At 40.4% G+C, this 22441-nt stretch overlaps 2 protein-coding genes across 2 annotated transcripts; both read right to left on the reverse strand.

Annotated features, from left to right (window-relative positions):
• Nucleotides 1–9096: 9096 nt before the first annotated feature.
• LOC5575511 (zinc finger protein 79) lies at nucleotides 9097–11856 on the reverse strand. Its single transcript, XM_021847038.1, has 3 exons — nucleotides 11695–11856; nucleotides 10893–11634; nucleotides 9097–10242 (listed from the first exon to the last, which is right to left on the reverse strand). The coding sequence occupies exons 2-3, from the start codon at nucleotides 11610–11612 to the stop codon at nucleotides 9292–9294; spliced, it is 1671 nt and encodes a 556-aa protein (XP_021702730.1). The 5' UTR covers nucleotides 11613–11634; nucleotides 11695–11856; the 3' UTR covers nucleotides 9097–9291.
• A 6121-nt stretch (nucleotides 11857–17977) lies between these two features.
• LOC5575512 (hsc70-interacting protein 1) lies at nucleotides 17978–19703 on the reverse strand. The gene is made up of 2 exons (XM_001655719.2): nucleotides 19546–19703; nucleotides 17978–19473 (listed from the first exon to the last, which is right to left on the reverse strand). Exon 2 carries the CDS (start codon nucleotides 19459–19461, stop codon nucleotides 18277–18279), a length of 1185 nt encoding a protein of 394 aa, XP_001655769.1. The 5' UTR covers nucleotides 19462–19473; nucleotides 19546–19703; the 3' UTR covers nucleotides 17978–18276.
• Nucleotides 19704–22441: the final 2738 nt, after the last annotated feature.

Raw genomic sequence — 22441 nt, forward strand, 5'->3', positions numbered from 1 at the left:
AGCGTCCGTCCAGCAGAAACGTTGACTTATCGGATATGAGTGTTGAGTTTGGATTGTTTCCATCAGGCGGGAGCCAAGGACAGCTGCCTTAAGCTCAAGTCTTGGAATAGAGAGGGCTTTCAAAGGCGCAACTTTGGTTTTTGAACCGACAAGTGCTACATGTATACCTCGCTCAGTTTGTAAACGGAAGTACACCACAGCTGCGTAGGCTGTGTCGCTTGCGTCTACAAATAGGTGAATTTGTAGACTGACGAAATCTTTTGGAAGAGAGCCAGGGAAATAGTATCGCGGAATGCGCAGTTGTTCTAGTTGCTGTAGCGATTCAGTCCATTGTTGCCAGCGGGCGTTGGTACCTTGAGGAATTTGTGCATCCCATTCCGTGCCTTTTATCCACAGTTCTTGGATTATAACTTTTCCATGCACCAAAAGATAGGATATGAGCCCGAGTGGGTCAAACAGACTCATGACTACTCTGGCAACTTCCCGCTTTGTGGGAACCCGACTGCTGTCCAAAAATGGGAGAATATCTTCACGAGCGCCAAGGGTGTAGGTGAACACGTCATCGCTTGGGACCCATTTCATCCCCAACACTGACTCAATTTTTCCAGCACGTTCGAGGTCCAAGTTTTTTGATTCCGTTTCTACTGGTTCTCCTATGCCTTGCAAAACTGCAGGTTCGTTGGACAGAAAGCGACGAAGAGTAAAGCCACCTTTAGAGTGTACAAGTTTTACCTCATTCACAACACTCACCGCCTCTGAAATCGTCTCGAAACTGTCCAAATAGTCGTCGACGTAGTGCTTATCAATGATTGCTGTTACTGCTCGCGGATATTCTTCGGTGAACTCTTGTGCGTTAAGGTTCTTCACGTACTGTGCCGACGCCGGTGAACAGGTGGACCCGAAGGTGGCCACGTCCATTATGTAGACCCTGGGAGGATCCGTTGGCTGCTCTCGGAACAGGAAGCGTTGGGACTGGCAATCTGGTGCGCGAATTTTGATCTGGTGGAACATTTCCATTATATCCCCGGTGACGGCCACAGGATACTGTCGAAATTGGCATAGGACTTTTGGAAGAGGGGTCAAGAGATCCGGCCTTTTCAGAAGTTGAGAGTTGAAAGACGTATCACCTACTTTCGCTGATGCGTCCCAAATCAATCTCACCTTTCCAGGTTTTCTGGCATTGGATACCACGCCCAGTGGAAGGTACCAAACGCGTTTCGAGTCAACAGATGTCAATTCCCACAAACTGGCTCGGTGCGCATAACCCTTTCGTTCATAATCTGCGATCTGATCACGGACACACTTCTGCAATGCCGGTTCACGGTTCAACCGACGTTCAAGCGATTCTAGGCGGCGAACGGCCATTGGGAAGCTATCAGGAAAGTTCAGGTCGTCTGTCTTCCAAAGTAAACCTGTTTCGAAATTTGATCCCGATCGTGTACGTCGTGTTGTTTCTTTCAACGGCCGCTTGGCCCGTTGATCTTCTATTGGTTCGACAAGATTGCCACGCTCAGTGCAACCGATCTCCTCGAGGGTGAAATAGTCTCGAAGTTGATCGTTCATTTCCTGATCCGACACGGAGGCGGCAGCGACGTGAAAACCGACAATTGCTGAATGAGACGTTTGGTTCGGAACACATCCATAAATGCTCCACCCCAAACGACATTTCGCTCCGATAGGATCAAGTGAACCTCCTTCTCGTAGTTTCAGTGGAACGGCCAATCTGAGGTTGTCCAGTCCAATAAGTATTTTTGGTTGAACTAGCTCGTAATCCTCTATTGGCAATCCTCGCAAGTGTGGAAAACGACGTGCTAATTCCTTGTACTTTAGGCTTTGGGTGGGCAAAACCAAACGACCAACCGTGCGAGCGTGGCTGAGTGTGTATCGAGTATCGATACCCTTACCAGATATATCGAGCTGTACTTGCTGCGATTTGGATTCGACCCTGCTTACGTTTCCTGTCCACTTTAGTGTTAACGGTTGTTCTTCGCCGGTAATACCTAGTCGCATAGCCACGGAGTCTTCTACAAGTGTGTACGACGACCCTTCGTCGATAAAGGCGTAGACGGTCTGCGAAGTGTCACGACCATATAACACCACTGGTATGATTCGAAAGAGTGGCCATTGGAAGTTTCCACAAATAACGTGACTTGGTGAGACGTTTACTGTTTCTGGAGGGCTCGAGGAATGAAGAAGCGTGTGATGTCTTTGACGGCAATTGTCTACGCTGCATCCGCTCCAGGATCGGCAAGGCCATTTGCCGTGGTTATTAAGGCAGGTTCGGCAGAGTCCTTTTTGCTGAACCAGAGTCCAACGTTCGTCGACGCTGGCTGCGATGAACTGTTGACATTCGGCCACCCTGTGACCCGTTCTTCCGCACGCAGTGCATTGTTTTGCAGGCTTAGAACTTGTAGGAGTAGTAGCGAAATTGGTAATTTGATTGCAATCTGTTGAGTGGGCTTGGAGCACAGCCGTATTTCCGCTCCTTTGCCTGCCACTTCGAGTATCCGTTGATGTATACTTCTGGCTTGCGTTGAAGCTTGGAAGAGAGAAAGAAACTTCGCTGGCTGCAGTTACCAATCCTGACATGAACTCACCGAAGGTTGCGAGAGTCGCAGCTTGATGCTTGGCTTTGAACATAGCCCAATCGAGTCGCATGGAACCTGGTAATTTTTCCACAAGTTCCTGCATGAGTACTGGGTTTGTCAAATGGTTGTATTGGTTCGCTGCCTTGAGATGGTCGACCAAGTTTTGCACAGCTAGACCGAAGTGCATAACGCTCTCGAGATGGTCGTGCCTTGGAGATGGAATTCGATTAATCTTGCTCAACATTGAACGAATGAGGAGCTCCGGTCGTCCGAAAAGGGTGCGCAAAGTTTCGATAACGCGCGGAACGCTAGCCGGGAGGAGTAAACGGCTTCTCACTGATTCCAGGGCATTTCCTTTCAGCGATCGCTGAAGACGAACGAGGTTTTCGGCATCTGAATAGCCACAGGTTGCCGAAGACTGGTCATAGTTACTTATGAAAATCGGCCAGTCTTCCGGGTTTCCGTCAAACACTGGCAGATCCTTCCCCAAAACCTGTGCGATTTGGGCCTGTGACAGAGTTCGTGTAGGATATGTGGGTAAGTTTGTGGTGGGAGGCGATAACGGGACGAAGTCGGGTGGTACGACAAACGACGACTGTGCATTGACATTGACCGGTGGTACAAGTGTAAGCGGCTGAGCAGGCTCCTTCCGTGGGTCTTCGGAAATCCGAATAATGTTGGGTTTGACAGCATCCCGAACATGATTCCCGTCAGATCTTCCAGTAATGTCCTGATCGTTCAGCCAGTTATGCACCTTTTGCCGGGAGCTCACCACCGATCCACTTCGGCTGCTTGCTTCCGCCAATTGTCGTATGATTTCCTGACGTTTCTCTAGCGATTCTCTCCTCACTTGTTGTTGTTTCCGTTTAGCGTCTAGCTCCTCCTGCAACTTTCGCTCGCGAATTTGTTTCGCCTCTTCGGCGAGCTTCTTTTTCTCTTCCAACTGGCGTTCTTCTTCTTCCAACAAACGTTTCTGGATTTCTTCTTGATCTCTTATCTCTTGTTCCTGCAACAGTTGATCTTCCTCGATAAGTTTCAGCTGTTCAGCTAACATTGCCGCACGTACGCTGGAGGTTACACTACCGGCCGGATCAACAGTCTTCTTCCCTTTTTTCGAGCTTGCCTTGGAACTTATCTTCGAACCTACCTTTGCTCCCTTGGAGCGCAAATCGCCGGAAGGGATCTTGAGACGATCGTTGGACACCCCTGGGTGATTACATCGCTTACAAATGTACTTAACATCCGACCTTCGAACTTGTTCGTCGACACCGGCGCATCCAAAATGCTCCCAGAGCATGCAGGACTCGCACTGCACCATCTCGCCTTCTGCAGAGTCCTTCCGGGAACATGACTGGCAATTACGAGGGGAATCGTTGCGGGTTTCCATACTTCCGATACCCACAAATTTCTTAAAGAAATTGTTGGGTTATGTCACCAACTCCGTTGAGCAAACACCTTTTTATGTTAGTGTGCTTTAAGCTACGAATAAGATTTTTATTAAATTCATTTAAGTGATTCTAATTCAATGGCTTACAAATTTGGTGTTTTAAATCTGGAAGTGGTAATGGATTTCAGCGACTTCCCACTCCGAATAATGTGGATCTAGTGAACGTTACATAATTAGTTTGCGAATATTCAATTTCAGTTGTGTCGTACTTACGGTAGTAATATCTTATAGTTTAGGTTTACAATTTTGCACAGTAGTTTGTAGGATTAGATTTAGAAACTGTAAATAGCTGTAAATAGTAGAATGAGTACCTTGAACATAGTTTGACAATTATAATCACTAACCCTTATAGCTTTAAGTAGATCGATAATAGTAAGTTGGTAATTAAAGAACACTTTCTTCGACGACTTGTTGTGTATTTTCTGTTTTCTGCATGCTCACTGTTGTTGACGTTTCTTGGCTGTTCAGGTTACGGTCCACTACACTTACAGATTCGACAGTGTTGCCAAGGCGAGGAGTTTCGTCGCAACACTTATGATAACACATATTTTCTTGAAAGCGTAACTTTTATGTAATATTAAAACAAACTTTGTATGGTTTGTCACTATAGGTGTCGGCATTATGCTTTTTTCTTATACAATTTGAATATACATATATTTTTCTCTCTTTGACATTATTAAAAATTATCTTTTGATTTGTTCGACATTGTGAATGTTGACGTATTTTCTAAAACTTCTACCATATCGAGACAAAATGCACAGTAATACTCATATGTAATTTTCAAACAAACTATGTATGGTTCGTCACTACAAGTGTCGGCATTATTCCTGTTTCATATAAGTTAAAATATATACATGTAATTTTCAGTTTTCGTCATTAATAAAAACGTCTTTTGAATTGTTCGACATTATAGATGTTGACGTATTTTTTCCAAAAACTTCTCGAGACAAAAATACAAAACTAGCTTTAAATACAAGTCGTATATTTTCCCCTTGTCCATGGATCGCATCACCGACCAGAGGTGACTCCCAGATCTTTTCCTCCCTCACTAATAAACACCCTTCCCGTGGTGATTGTGGAGATGCAGATGTATTCTCGGTCTCTAGAAGCAACAATCATTACACCCTAACATTCCTTCCCCATCCCAACTGACTGTAAGGACTTGGCCGGCGCCGTTATTGATCAATAATATTAGATCTGCTAAAATTGCACTTCGAGAGTAAGCGGAAACTCCCATCCCTTATTCATTTGGATCGTAGTGCAATTCTTACCAGTTCCGATCAATCACGGAGTAGCAACCATTGACATGTACAGTCAGTCTATGCTATGCTATGCTTATCACAAAATATGAAATTTTTTACACTGCTGGTTAAAAAGTTAAGCATCAGTTGAAATCGCTCAAAATAATAGTAGTTTTAATAATTTAAATATCTGCTTTTTGAATTTTTCTTTACTCATCGTTTCAACAATTTTCACTGCTATATATGTATAGACAAGCCAATTTTTTACAAAAATATTGCTGAACTAAAATTTACAAAAGATAAACTACTATTATTTTGAGCGATTTCACCTGTTGCTTAACTTTTCAACCGGCAGTGAGAAAAATTTCATATTTTGAGATACTGAAATTAAGTATATTTGTAGTTCTCTGCCAAAATTTCATGCCGATTGCTCATAAGAAAACACAGTTGCAGAATGACAAAGATGAGCATTTTGTATGAAAATCGGCTTTCACTACTATTATTCTGAACACAATTGTATGTATTTCTAAGACTCCTTGTTCATCGTAGCTTACTGCAATTCTCGGGTCTGTTCACTTTTTGTACAAAAACATTTATCAGCTCAGTACCGATTAGTGCGTGGTCTTTTGATTCGGTTGCATGTTCCGGAGGGACGAGCGACGGAGTCAAGACCAACCGTGTTGTTTGAGAGCGAAAAGCTTCGTGTTCAGCCAAGGATGAACTACACGCTATGTCTAAATCAGCAGACTATGCAAATCGAATGTACCTCGGATTTTTTCCCGCTAGATATCAGTATTTGGTCTATAATTTCATAATCGGAAGGTTACAAAATATTCTATCGGTGAAATTTTTCCCATACACTTTGTATGGGCTGAAATGTGTAGAAAAACATGATTTACATTGATTTTCATAGTCTGATAAGAAAAAATAGCTAAAAAGTGGAAAAAATCAAAATTTCACCAATGAAATATTTTAAAACCTTCAGATTATTAAAATATAACCCAATTACTGAACTCTTGCGGAAAAAATCCGAGTTACATTCGATTTGCATAATTTGCTGGTTTAGACATAGCGTGAACTCGTGAGATCGTTTCATGCTTATGATAATTCATCGTATCGTTGGTATCGTTGCAAAGCTACTTTTATGTTGTTTTCAAACAAACTTTGAATGGTTCGTCACTGCAAGTGTCGACTTGTTCGTGTTTTTTTTTTTAATTATAATATACCTCTCTGTTTTCATCATTACTAAAATAATTTAAATTTTTATCGGTGCAACGTTACGTTTTTTTTTAAATTGGGTCCTAAAATTTTTAATGAAATCTTGTTTTTATTCAATAACACGAAAGAGCATGTTACGGCAACTACTTTAGCAATTAATTTTTCCCGCTCAAATAACGGCTATATCATGCTTAAATTTCAATTTAAAAGTTGGGTTCATAAATGAACCTTGACACTTTTGATCATGTTTGACGTTCGCTTAGTCGACAAAAACACCACAGGGGTTTTAGTTTTAACACTGGGGTTGTTCCTATCTGACACTTCGAAAGGGACACGGAAAAAAAAATCCAAAATTTGAATTTAAGCCAAAAGGTGAGCCAAAATCTAAAAAAACGTAAAAAATGTGTTTTGGACTCAAACCAACGGAAAACATTAGAAAATTGAGTAAACATGTTTTATTGGCCTAAACATAAGCGTTTGGCACTAAAATTGGGACAGGGCTTTAGGACCCTATTCAAACATTTATTGAATGGTTCGTCATGACATGTGTAGACAATACCCTTACTTCTGTTTCATACAATTTTAAAATAAAAAAAGCTTTCTGTTTTCGTCATTACTAAAAATAACCTTTGAATAGTTTGATATTATGAATGTTGACTTTTTTATAATTTCTTTCAATATATTCTACCGCGATACAAAAATGAAAAACTACAGTTAATTCTCCCTTACTCGGTCCCTTCAATCTAGCATACTTTGATCCCTCTGTAAGTCGATACCTCTCTAACTCGATGCGAAAATTTTCAAATATCCTTCAAATGTTCATAAACTTCATAAATTTTATAATTATGAATATAGTGATAGTACAATGAAGGTTCACAAGTCAGGTTGTTAAAAATTTGATTTTTTAAGGCTATGCAGAAAGGGTCACGTTGCCTAATGTAGTAAAAATTTACCATTTTCCGTTTGTATTTTGTCGAAATGATGAAAAATTAAAAATAAAAGTGTTCTATATCTCGATACCTCCCTAACTCGATGATTCCCTTTAATATCGAGTTAGGGAGAGTTGACTCTAGTTTTAAGTACAGTCGCCTCTCCACATCTCGATATCGAAGGGACCATCGAGATAGGGAGAGATCGAGACCTAGAACAAATTTTTAATGAATACTAGATTGAAAATCACTCCGTTACTAGGAAAATCAAAAACAAACAGATGTCATTTCGTCTTCGCAAATTGTTTTGAATCCCTTAAATCTAGTCTAGTAACCTTTGATAATGGGCATATCGACATACGGAGAGAAAATCGGGAACGATAATCACATCGAGATAGAGAGATATCGAGATAAGGAGGATATCGAGATATGGAGAGTGAAAATGTATGAAGATTGAAGGGACCGGAAAAATCATCGACATAGGGAGAGATATCGAGATGTAGAACATCGAGATGTGGAGAGTCGACTGTAATAGTCGTATTTTCCCTCCATATCCATGGATCGCATCACCGACCAAAGGTGACTCCCAGATCTTCTTCCTCCATCACTAAGCACACTTTCCCCGTGATGATTGTGGAGATGCAGAGGTATTCTCTGTCTCTAGAAGCAACAATCATTGCACAACAACGTTCCTTCCTCTTCCCAATTCTGTAAGGACTTGACCGGCGCCGTTATTGATCAATAATATGAGAGCTGCTAAAATTGCACTTAGTGAATATGTGGAAAATCCCATCCCTTATTCATTTGGATTTAAGGGCAATTCTTACCAGTTTGGATCAATCACGGATTTGCAACCATTGACATGTACAGTCAATGCTATGCTATGCTATGCACGGTGTACTATATTAAGGTGAAACAGTTTGGAATCAACTTCTAAGATTGCACTGAAACTTCAAAGGCACAAATCTTGCGAAGAAAACATCCAACAGCAGTGTACTTTTTATTTTGACTTTGTGCACTAGCAGAAAGCTTAAAATAAGAAGATCAGAAACGATTGCCTAATATTTCTCCAGTTTAGTGCCTTTGAAAACGTGAGTAGGGGCACAAGTCGGCCATTTTGCCGGCCATCTTTGGATTCCGAGATGTTTCACCTTAAGATATTATGCCGTGATGCTATGAAAACATGTATCAACTCAGTACCATCAGCTGCCTATTTCTACCAACTTTGTTGTATGTTTTGAGTGGCCTATCTCTTCAGGAGCAAAGTATCATTCTATGAATGGAAAACAACTGTTCGACAACAATGCCTAATTAGCAATTATGACCACATTTCTACACTTTCCTAGAGTTTCATATCAATAACATAAATGCAATTGAATTATGTGCATAACTCAAGCCACCATTCGTCACCAGCATTGCATTTCTTTTAGTGGGGTGCACTAATTAACGTATAAAAAGCATGGAGAACCAACGCATCGCTTATCAGTTTACCCCCGGTGGTCGAACGAAACAACATGAATCGCAAACTCGTCGTTATTTTCCTCGGATTGGCATTGTTAACAGTAACCTTGGCGCGAAGTGCCCGTGTTCGTCGACAGGATATGGAACAAATGAAACCTTGGGGTGAATGGGGCATGAAATGGGGAAAAGAGAGTAAGATAACTGCGTTGGTATCAGAAAAATGTTTTGATTTTATTATATTTTACAGTGGTGACTACAGTCATAATTCCCGCAGGTCAGGAAGCGGCCACAATAGCATCCAGCAGTGGAGGTGGTGGCGAGTCGGATGGCGGAGAAGCTGCTGCATCCTGAACAACAAACTCTAAACGTAAAATATAACTTATGTAGACACAATCCAACCTCGCTTTTCATTGATCGAAGATGTACGTTGGTTGTGGATTCATAAGGCTCGGATTTAATACCGTATGAGTGGGCATAGTATAACACATGTCATAGCTCCCACCAACGTCCAAATGTTGCTGCGGGTAGTGATGTGGTTGCATGACTGAGTTCGAAGGATACTGATAGGGGTCTGAGGAATACATATTTCCAGGGGTGACAGTTGGCATCTGCATGGTGGACGACGCTACCGTATGGTGATGACTAGGTGGAATTTGGTGTGATGTGGCAATTCCATGTTGTGAATGTGATGGTACGTAGGTCGGCATATATGGCATATTGTAACCTGAATGGTTATCAATCAATGAAGTAGCTACGGATAGTTCAGAGCTACTTACACTATCCAAAGAGGCATTCTCATCAACGTCAACCGAAGGCTCTAACAGTTCGTCCGTGCTTTCTGGTATAACAGGTTCCACAGGTTTCGGTCGATGCTTTGCTTTGATATGTCTCAGAAGAGCTGGGGATTGGGTGAATTTTGCATCGCACTCTTTACAATTGTAAGGCCTGTCACCGCTGTGAACTCTACGATGGGCTATCAGGTTCGAACTATTCGAGAAAATCTTACCGCAATCCTGACAACTATGCCGCTTAACTCCTATGTGAACGGTTTTGATGTGACTGTTTAGATATGACTGCTTTTGAAATGCCTTATGGTCATCGCAAAGCTGGCAAACGTAATTTTTAACAACGTTATGTGTTTCCGAGTGATTTTTAAGCTCTTGGGCCGTTCGGAATGCTCGTTCACAAAGTGTGCAGGGAAAGTTTCTTTCCTCCGAGTGTGTCTTCCTATGGGCGTGTAGGTTACTGGAAGTCCTGAAAAGTTTGCTACATATTTCACATTGAAATTTTCGCTCATTACTGTGTATCCGAAGGTGCAGCTGTAGATTTCCGGATTGAGCAAACCGGCGATGACAAATCTAAAATAGGTAATAGAGAAGTTGATGATGACAAGAGACATAGTTTCAGTGGCCTAGCATTGTGAAGTTTTGATGCTTCAAATAAAACATTGTCCTACATTTATTTCAGAACTGGTAGGGACTGACCATCTGGTAAAAAAGATCTCATACCTGAGAAAAGATATCAAAAAGTGAACAGACTGGCACCAAAACGAGGCCAAACAGGGACAAAAGAAACGGGGAGATAGGAGTTTACTAGTTTTTATTAATAATCCGCCCAGGAAGAATTTCTGGTGGAATTCTTAAGAGAGTTGGCGGAGAAAATCCTAGAAGTATTACTAGAGAAATCTCTGAAGGAGTTCCTGAAAGTATTCTAGAAGAAACCTCTGAAAAATTCTGAAGCATTTCCTCGATTAATAATCTATGAAGAACCTGCGGAATGATCGTGTTAGGATTTTTAAAGTCACAATATTTTTGCACCAGGTTTTATTCACGAAGAGAAAAAGGAAAAAAAATGACTTTAGAGACACTTTTGATTAAAAAAAACTTTAGAGACCTTCCATCAAAAATAGAGACACTTCAGAGACTTGCATTAAAATAGCAACTAAGGCCATAAAACAGACCTGCTATCAGCCTTGATTTGAATCCAAAATCTACAGTCAAGCACGTACCTGGCATCCAAATGGTTTCTCTCCACTGTGAATCCTCTGATGTGCTTGTAGATATCCACTGTAGTTGAATGTTTTCCCACATGTTGGACACTTCTCCGGTTCCTTCAGCATGTTCCCTCGTTTAGAATCTCTTTGTTCAAGTTTTTTAGAACTTCTTTTCTGTCGAAAGATATTTACTTGTCTACCTTCTTCCTTAAGCTTCGCCCTATGCTTGACCAGCAGCTCATCCAGCTGAGATCGCTTTTTCATTGGTTCCACTTTTTTAACATTTCTTTGAGTCTTTCCATCATCAGGAACCCTCTCGGATTTACAGTCAGGAAACACTTCTCCGCTTTTGTCTTCAATTTCTTCACCCTCATCGCCAAAAATCTCGTTCATGGCTGCATAAATTTCATCGTCTTTAGCTACCTCAGTCACACTTGAAGCCGGTCCTTGGCCCTGCTGGTCCCTCACATAGTTCCTCAGCTTTCGATCCGAAGTTTCGCACCGATTCCGAAACTCGAACGCCATACCCAGCTTGTAGAAGCAATCGTTACATATCGCATCCGGGAGGCCGTCCTTTTCGTAGATTTCAACCGAAGCGCACCGAACAATCATCTCCGAGGGACGAATGGAAAAATTGACGGCAAACAGATTGACCAGGGAACCGGCTTGAAGCTGCTGCAAACACAGTCGACAGATTTTGTGCATCTCGAATGGACCGATGGCCTGATGATCCATTATGGATATGCTTGAAGTATCTCTGAAATAGAAACTTTCATTTACAGATTTATTTGTTTAACTTTAAAATACATTAACTTACCTTATTAGATTTAAATTGAACCTAATTTAAAAATATCATTTGTATTTGAACCTTTGAAAGGATATAAGCTCTGTTTAATGAAGTAACAACAGGACCGTTATTTTGGTTAGTATGGTGTAGTTCCAGTATAAGCATAACTGTCCTATGTTACATTCAACAATTGTCAAGCCCAGCAATGATTTTCGATTTTTTTCAACATCGAAAATTTAAAACGTTTACAACCCACAACCACCACAACTTCTTCTTCTTGGCATTACGTCCTCACTGAGACAGAGCCTGCTTCTCAGCTTAGTGTTCTTATGAGCACTTCCACAGTTATTAACTGAGAGCTTTCTTTGCCAAAGTTGCCATTTTCGCATTCGTATATCGTGTGACAGCTAGCAGGTACGATGATACTCTATGCCCAGGCAAGCCAAGGAAATTTCCATTACGAAAAAAAAAATCTGTACCGACCGGGAATCGAACCTACCTTCAGTATGGCTTTGCTTTGTAGCCGCGGACACTAATCACACGGATAAGGAAGGTCAACTCACAAATATATTTAATTCCGATTCGCAAAAAAAAAAACATTTTACATAAAACACCTGTGGATATAAGGAAAACATGTTTTCTGTTCTCGTACATCTAATTGTAATGAAAAAAATATTAATTTAATATTAAACTGACATTCTCTGCAAATGTTGTCAATCTGCATTCGAACCTATATAATTTGCCAGGTAGGATAATACTGTATACCGAAGGAAGTCTAGGAAATTTCTATTAAGAAAAGATCTTGGATCGTATGGGAATAGAGGCTTCGAAATGGTTTTGTTTTATAGCCTGGAATTTAATCGTAAGGCTAACGAAGGCCTTCAAGGACATTCATACCAAAACCCGAATTGTTGAACTGCAGATTCGATTTTCTCAAATTTCAACTTGTAGCATATAGGACATTTGTGATTTCACCAGCACTGTGGGCGCATCATGGTTTGTTGTGATGGATATTACAATTGCACTACACTGAACTAAATTTAATGATAGAAGACAGTGTTAAGCATATTTCACATCTTTTATAAACATTCCAATATGAAACGTCCTATTATGGATTTCGGGAACAAGCAATAAAATAATGGATTCCGCATCAAATAAAATCTTCAAATAATTGTGTATACTTTGATAAACTTGCACATATTGCTGATAACATCCCAAATTAAACCGTCACAAAAGCACGCTCCTTCAAAGTGTGATAGCAGCTCAGTGTTACGTAGAATCCTGATGGTGTCTTCGGAGTACTAATTTCTTATTCTTATAGGTTAAGGAATAAGTGTTTCTGCAAACCTGGAGCGTCTGTACTCCATGTTAAGAGCGGCACACAACAGCGTCTGTTCCCCATGTCAAGGGCGGCTGATCATCGTCCGAGTGCCCGAGAAGGACTCCAAGCCAAACTGTGCACTATGACCCTCCGGACATTTAGGGGGAATGGTCCTCCGGAAATCTAGGGGGTTGACCGGTTGGCCAGGAGGAGGAGTTCAGACCGACGATTGGAAAGTTCAGCGCCCACCGGTCGATGAATGGGAACGGCCTACGACTGATTGATTTCGCCATCTCCAAAATATGACCATAGTACCTATTTCCAACATAGCCTTCCGTACCGATACATTTGGAGATCAGCACAGCATACAGAATTGCAAATCGACCACGTTTTGATTGATGAACGGCACTTCTCCGACATTATCGACGTCAGGACCTATTATGGCGCAAACATCCGACCACTACCTGGTAATGGTAAAGCTACGCCCAAAACTCTCCGTCGGTAACAACCTACGGTACCGACGCCCGCCTCGTATGACATTGAGCGACTGAAGCAGCCGGATGTCGGCACAGCATACGTTTGCTGGAGTACAATGCAAGCAGTCATCAACGTCGCAGGCGAGAACATTGTTGGGTACGTTGAACGGAGTGGACGGAACGATTGGTTCGACGAGGAGTGCAGAATGATTATGGAGGAGAAGAAGGCAGCGCGGGCAGTAATGCTGCAGCAAGGTACTAGACATAGACCGCATGGAGGAGACGGAATATGAAGAAATGGAGCTGTTGCACCGCACACAAGAAACGCGAAAGGTCTATCAAAAACTCAACGCATCCCGCAACGGCTTTGTGCCGCGAGCCAAGATGTGCAGGGAATGTTGGACAATAGCAACTAACTAGCTCCCACTTTGATGGAAGTTAAGGCTGCCGTTCAACAGCTCAAGAATAACAAGGCAGTTGGGAAGGAGGGTATCGGAGCGGAACTCATTAAGATGGGCCCGGAGAAGTTGGTCGCTTGTCTGCATCGGATGATAGTCAGAATCTGGGAGACAGAACAGCTACCGGAGGTGTTATTATTATTATGTTTTATTTAAGACACTTTACAATTTGTCATGGCATTCGTGTCTGAAAGCTACCGGAGGTGTGGAAGCAAGGAATTATAAGCCATATCTACAAAAAAGGGAGACGAGCTAGAATGTTAGAACTGTCGAGCGATCACTATTCTAAATGCCGCCTACAAAGTGTTATCTCATATCATCTTCCGTCGTCCATCACCAATAGCAAATGGGTTCGTGGGAAGTTATCAACATCAACAGTACGGAAAATCCTCCAAAAATGTCGGGAATATCAGGTCCCTACACATCACCTGTTTATTGATTTCAAAGCGGCAGAATTTTGCCGTAAACCAGCAAACACGCACATTACTGAACTTGCACCAGCATTTTTTTTTATTTGCTGAAAACCAGCAATCTGTTTTACTCAGTGGCGTTTTCCCAACCTCAAATCTACCTGTTCCACGATTACAAATTCTTGACTTTCAGCGCGACTGGTCAGCCTGTCCAACCTGTTCATTGAACAGGTAGACCATTTGACTCAAAATCGTACAACTAATTTTAAAAAGCTAATCAAATTCAACATATTTAAAATAGCATGAGTGTGGTTTCCTACGCACTACACAGAAAATAGCATAGCAATTATCGCAAGGCGCCAAGAACGATCGCGTAGTATGCTTAGTTCTCGCACCATGTAAAAAGCTAGCTAGATAGCACAGCACTAGCATGGTTACTTCGCTGAAGATAGCAGCGCAAAAGTTGAAGAGACATGCCGTCGGGAAACGCTACTGTGAGTTCAACCTGTTAAATTGCCGCTGTTGAACCAAATCACATATTACTAAGGTCCCACATACATTCACAGCTTAGTAATCTGTACACGCTGAAAAGCATACATGTGTGGAAACAACTCGTTCAACGAAACATGTTGAACAGGTTTCACTTTTTCTCTTTCCGAAGGATTTGTGCACGCTAAGAAGTTTCTTGAAAGAATGTGTTCGGAATAGGTCGGATGTTCATCCAGACATATTTACATTAACTTAGAAGAATATCCACATGTTATCATGAGAGGTTTTATTAAATGAAATCAGTCGAGTCTAGTACACGACACGAAAGACGGCCTTACAGTTGAGGCCGAAATACGCGTATCTGAAAGGATACAAACTCTAGTGGAATTAAATGGTATACTAAATTCGGTTTTTTCATCTACTTATAGGTATTCTACTAAACAGCTCGAAGATTTATTATCAATTGAAATCAAATTTATAACAATCATATACATACCAATAATTCGTAAATTTAATTCATCCATTGAAACTAATTAATTCTGGTCTTGGTTGAAGTTAGCGCAGTCAATATGGAAATGGTGTGTTCTTAGAGTGTAAAGCATACAAGTATGATGCTAACTTTCATGCAATACGAAGTCGGTTTCTCTCGACACGTTCAACCAGCCGATTTAAACAGGCTTAGGAAGATGATAAAAGATCAGGAGAAATCTGTTATCAATGATTTTTTTCTTCGTGGGCTGCTCCAGTTGGGCACTTGCAGCCTTTGTTTAGTGTACCCAACGGCTCCCTTTGATTTTGCTGGGAAACGTTTCGTAACATGTTCTGCGTTTCAAACCGTTACCCAGCAAAATCAAATGGGGCCGTTAGCCACACTTTTGTTTGCTGCAAGGCCCTATTTCCATATTTTAATAATATATGATTGTGGGATTTATGTTGTTTTTTTAAAGAATTAACCTTCCTAACAGAATTGTCGGGTCTTCACCGAAAAGGAACGGCGTACAGATCATTCGCGTTGTGTTCTTACGCTGCATTCATACAATTCAAGTATTGCGACGCTCATTTTAAATCCACATCCAGCGGCGGTAAAGCGCAGATATGCGCGCAATTCGAACTCAACGTGAAAATTCAAGTAGGTTTGAATTTATTTGTTCTTCAAGGAATGTTTCTGGAAAATTTGTTATTTGTTCTTCAAGGAATAAATCTGGAACATTTGATGATTTTTATTATCATTGCGACGGTATATCAACATTTTCAGTTAATCGCATTCCATGCATTTTTCTTGCAAAGCACAATACACACATATTCACATATTAATTGCAATGCCTGGGTACGGAGAAAATTATTTATAAAAATAGTGTTTTATTATGCAGCTGAAAACATTTTCATCGTAACAGGAAATCCCATAAAAAAAACGAAAACTGCATTTATCTCATTATAAATGCAAGAATGCATATTTGCACATTGATACATTTTGTTATTTCTTATATGTTTTAAAACGTGCAAAATCCAGTTAACCACCAATTAATTGTTTAAATAGGCGTTATTGACCAAATTAAAAAAAAAAGATATCTCTTGTTGCACGTGTGATAAATTTAAGCACGCGACGCCTCTGTTTCAGCGACAAATTTGCAATTAACAAGTAGAGCTTTGTTAAAGAGGACGATTTCTTTTTTTCTCAGTCTATATCACTTGAAGTGGAATTTTTTTCAGTGTCTTAATGAAGTACTCAACAAACGATGAAACTTTGTAGAACATGTCGAAACGCTAAACCCAATAATTTCAGCACAAACACATGTCTCATTTTTTTTTGATTTCGTATCACTGTGCGTCGTTTGATATTTCAGAGTTTATTTGAATATATTAATAATTTTCAGCCTTTTGATACTTTCAGCTAACTAATATTTTCAGCCTTTTGTGTTGTATGTCAGCCTTTCGTAGATAATTCATGGAGATCCTTTTATTATATCTAAACTCATATTTGATACCCATTTTGATGGGTCTACCCCGTTTGGCATAATGCCATTTGGCATAATGCCGTTTGGCATACAGTCGTTTGGCATAAAGTCGTTTGGCATAATAGTCGTTTGGCATAACAGTTGTTTGGCATAATAGTCGTTTGGCATAATGGTCATTTGGCATAATTTGAAAAAGGAAGATACTGTAATGATACAGTAATATGCGGGGCCATAAGATGCGTCATAAAATACTATGTTCCTTTTTTTTCAAATTACATAGAATAACTTAGGCGTTGGATACATTTTTGTTATAAATTCGCTATAATATCCCGGACATAATGACCCCGGAAGTCATGTATGATGCAATTTCAAAAGAGCTTCATTGGATATTGGTTTCCTTAAAAAATGACGATTAGAAATATGTCCAATCAATAATTGGCAATGGAACATACGATCTTGACCAGTCTATCCACATCCCTTTGTTTAATGGAAGGAATTTGATCAAATTCAATGTTTTTCACAATTATGCCAAACGGCTATTATGCCAAATGGCGATTATGCCAAACGACCATTATGCCAAATGGCATTATGCCAAACAGCTATTATGCCAAACGACTGTATGCCAAACGGCATTATGCCATACGGCATTATGCCAAACGGGGTAGACCCCATTTTGATGCAACTGTTGATTTTTTAGAGAATTAACAAAATAGAAAGAAATGTATAGCATGTAAAATGAGTACTATTTTTTGTCATATTGACCAGAACATGTTGAAGGAAGTTTAAGTTGTTGCGTTGTACCTAGGGACTGTCCATTAATTATGTAAGACAATTTTCGCGGTTTATCAACCCCCTCTCCCCATTGTAAGATTTTTGTACAAAAATTAAAAATAGATTGTATGGTGCGTAAGAAATCTAAAAACCCCCCTCCACTCATAAACTCTTACGTAATTAATGGACGGCCTCCTATCAGTAGATGCAATTAAGACAAACTCTTATTTATGCACTCGCCCGCACGTTATGGCCTCCGACTCGTTTCGAGAAGGAACGTGTGTAAAGTGATACCTATATGCAGTTCTAGTGAGTTTACGAAGGTGCGTACATTCCATTTGTTAAAAGAATGTCCTCTTGTTAACAAGAGTTAAGATGAACGTAATAACGGCAGATACATGGGCGATGTGATATCCAAACATTGAAAGCCCCATTTTTTAAGAACACGTGAAGTGTATTACGTACTTATCTTATTCCTCTATTCTGCAACTAGATTAATCGAAGTTTCCATTAGGAATAGTAAAGGTTAGTTAATTCAAGTGCAAACTCGTCATTAAAGGTATGCAAACCCTGAAACGTAGCTTTCGACAGTCTGTTCAGAATAAAAATGTGTAATCCAGAAAGGAAGCTAACGTTCTCGTAAAACATTATTACTTGTTCCATCAAACCCCAACTAAGAAATGCATCCATCTATTCGTGTAGTAACATTATTATGGGAGAAAGGGGAAGTTCTTAATCTAGGTCATCAGTGGTTTTCGGTCCACCGGTTGGACCACCGCCGAATCCTGGGAAGCCACCGGCACCAGTCCCAGGGAACCCTCCGGCTCCTGGTGCCCCTCCAAAACCTGGGAAACCACCAGCTCCCGGGGCACCTCCGAATCCCGGAAAACCTCCCGATTGGGACGCTTGCGATGCGAACTTCGATACAAGATTCATTACCTTGGGATTGTTTTGGTACTTGCCGATGTTGCTCGGATTGGCCATAATGTCCTGAAGGGCCGCAGCCACTTCCGGATCCTTGAAGGCGTTCAGGATGTCTTCCGCTCCGGCACCTCCACCGCCTCCGAAGAAATCGTCGCTGTCGCCTCCATCGCCACTATCTTTACGAGCTTTTTCTTCGGCCGCCTTGCGGTTGGCTTCCTGTGCCTTTCGGACGCGTTCCTGTCTTTCGCGAAGCTCCTTCTCCTGGCGTCTTCGTTCCATTTTCAGTTTATGCTGTTCGATTTTCTTCGCATTCGGTGTGACTTCCTTTAGCCACTCATCGGCTTCTTCATCGTAATCCAGCTTGCAGGCCTGGCGAAGATCTTTGGCAGCCTCTTCCCACTTGCCCAGAAGACGATTGGCTCGCCCACGGAACTTGTAGGCTGTAGCGGAATCCGGGTTAATCTCTAGAGCCCGAGTACAGTCACGAATACAGGCATTCGGTTTGGATAGCTTCAGATAGGCTTGGCCACGTTTGCCATGATACAAAGCGCTTCTCGGGTTCAATTCAATTGCTTCCGTAAACAGTTTCACTGCTTCTTCGTAATTTTGTTCGGAATATGCAGCCGCTGCCTTTGACCGCAACTCGTTTGCCTTATCGATGTCATCTTCGCTGGGTTCCTTCGAGGCGTCTCCCATCGGTTGTTCCGGTTCGTTATCTGGCTCAACGCATCCCTCCATGTCCAGTTCGATATCCGATTCCGGATCGGACTCTTCCTTCTTCTCCGGCTGCTCTTCTTCTTTTTTCGGTTCTTCCGTCTTAGGCTGAGCGCCACCAAAATCCGGCTGGCCCTCGGGTACTGTGCCTCCGAGCTTCTCGACGAAACTCTTGAAAAATGCCAGCTGAGGTAGATTCAATAGTTGCGGTTGAGCCGCACATAAGTCGACGAAAATGTTCAGCTTTTTCAGCTCGGCTGGGTCGATCGGGCACGCCATTGTTTTGCCAATCTGCGACGCCGAAAAAACAGGTAATTAACAAACCTAATGAGATAAATCCACATTTAACGGTTAGAATCTTACCTGCTCCACTCGGTACAGCAAAGGACAGAGAAAATTATGCCAATAAAATTATAGAAAACACGCAGTATTTTTTCAGTAATCCGGTGAGGTGTTGCCGACTAGAATGTTCGTCTGTTTTTTCACGATTAGGGATGTCAACGTTCTAAATAGAAGTGAAGTCGTCTGCCATCTCGCTTGTTGTCAACCAGGGGGACTGCCGATGGAAAATAAAATATGATTACATACACTGACCATGCATACAATGGGCCGTATGAATAAAATGTAGTAAAGTTGAGTTTACTACATTCTCGGTAGTAAACGCTATATGTGGAACACGAGTGGAACATGTTTGTGTCATTTTCCTTTCTACACCTTTCGAACATACAAACAACGCATTGCTATGAATAAAGGTAGCATTTACTACAAAGCTACTGGTAGTTAGCTTCAGAGGTTGCTACACATGCTTTGAGATTGCGGAATTGAATGGAATAATTTACTTTTGAGTAAAAATCATGGGAAAACGATATGAGTTTTGATATTTCGGAAGGTATTTTGAGATTTGCTTAGGAATTCTGAGGTTACGAAAACATTCGCCCCGCCAATGCTGAGATTCCGGTAAAATTACCGGCAGTAGCAATTTGTAATATTCGTGTGAATTCTGACATTACGATAATTGTGTTATTTTCTAGGAATTTTAGGATGTCGGTAGGAATTCAGATATTTATAATGTAATTTGGATTTTACTTGTAAACTCTGACATCTCAGATTTCCTTTTGAATTCCGGAATTCCTGTAGGAACTTTGGGATTCCGATAGGGATGTCGGATTTTTCATGATAATTCTGGAAGTTTAAATACCATTCTAGGAATATTGCGGAAATATTAGGAATCTGGTAAAAACTCTAGAATTGGGGTGGGAATGGGATTCCGAATATTAATCTCTTGGAATTCTGTGGGTATCTTTGAGACGGTATTTCTGTAAGAATCTATGAGATTGCGGTGGGATTCCTGCGAATTATTGTGTGAATATTTGTAATTCTTAAAATCAATCTTCGTAATTATTGTAAAAACCTTTAAGATTCCGTTGATCTCCAGTTCCGTTGGAATTTCAAAGCAAAGCTTTAATATAAACGATTTGAATGTCGGTAAATATTTTATAGATTTCAATGGGATTTTTTGTAAATTATCGACAAGAATTTTGATAATTTCAAAGGGAACCCTGGTGTTTTAGGGGAGATCCTCATTGAATTCTAACGACTACCAATGGAATCACTACAATTCCCATACAAATCTCGACATTCTAAGTTCTAGACATTCCAAGGATACTATCAGAAACCCCACCAAAATAACGAGAATATCGCAGAAACACTTAGAACTTCCGGAATTCAACATGCTGTTAAGAAAACACACGAGGAGCATCAAAATTCTACCGCAATTTCACCAGAATCTCAGTACTGGTGCTAGAAAATATGTGGTTCCAAATTTGATAGCTGTAATCTCAAGATCTCTTCATAGATGTTAAGCTAGTATTTAAAAAATCATCAATCACTGGCGTTGGCGAAGGCCGAAAACCACCCAGAAAATTCTTTGATGTACCATCATCATAAAATCATAGACATAGAGAGAATACCAGACTAATCGCAAAATTACACTACAAATTTTGTCAAATAATAGCACCTTCATGATTTGTGCAAATTGTCGCGTAATCGATTAGATTCCATGCATTTTCTTCATATGCATGATTGTATTAATTTTAGGCGTCACTCTGAATAGATTGTTCTTTACGTGCAGAATCACTCTGCACTCTGAATGGAAATTTCTTAACATGCAGCTTCAGTCACTGCTCATGTTCGAAAGTAGTAAGTACTACATGTTTGAAAAGTTTTTTATTCATACCAAAAGTGTAGTAAACTTTGTGGATTTTGTTTTTGAGTAGATGCTACATGTAGTAAAGTTCAAAATTTTTTATTCATATCACCCAATGGGTGATACACTGCAAAAATTGTTATAATTTTCTATATGTGTATTGACACATTAATATTCGGATTGGTCTCACACATTGAATTTATTTAAATGAGACCGAATGAACCTTGCTATTGTGAATCAAAAATATGTGTAAATTCACATAGCAAAAATCTATATGGTTTCACACATAACGCATATATGGAGAATGAACTGATGAACATCAACAAAAAAGGTCAACCATTTTACGAAACCAGATTGAAAATCATCGATTGGCGCGTAATTTAATGTAATTTGGTGAGTCTGTTAAATATTTATCGAACATTTGAACATCTAATTAGATAATATTTCATTTTAGCACTTGGGGGATTGGATGCGCTATCCGAGGCTTTCAGATGTTGAAAATGGAAAAGTTAGCGAAGAGGAAGCTGCTTTGGATCACCTCCACATGGCTCCGAATGGCTGGAACAAAACTGCATTCGAACCCACCGAGGGGAGAAAATTCGTCAATCTGAAGAGTTCTGTGTTGTTGTGAAACGTTGTGTCTATTATGAAAATTTGGCTAAAAATAAAGTTAGTTAATAAATTATTTAACGTTGTTTTGTAGTTGAATTTATATAATGCATATTTGTTTCGAATATTGAATGAAATTCAATTATTTTATTCATTAATTAACCATTTAGAAGTTATGGATATGTTTTATTATAATCATGTGTACGGACACATAATTCAAATATATTATGAAATGAACCTTGGTTATGTATCTCACACATAATTACCATGAACCGATTCAAATTGCAAATATCTATGTGTGACACAAATAACGACGATATGGAGATTTGTATCAGTGTATGAATAAAAAACTTTGAACTTTACTACACGGGAAAAAATTCTGTGGTAAAAATAACAATTTTAGCTGACTACGCCCATTCTTGAAACTACCATGCAAATTCAGAC

This window comes from Aedes aegypti, chromosome 2 (assembly GCF_002204515.2).
Source record: "Aedes aegypti strain LVP_AGWG chromosome 2, AaegL5.0 Primary Assembly, whole genome shotgun sequence".
NCBI lineage: Eukaryota > Metazoa > Arthropoda > Insecta > Diptera > Culicidae > Aedes > Aedes aegypti.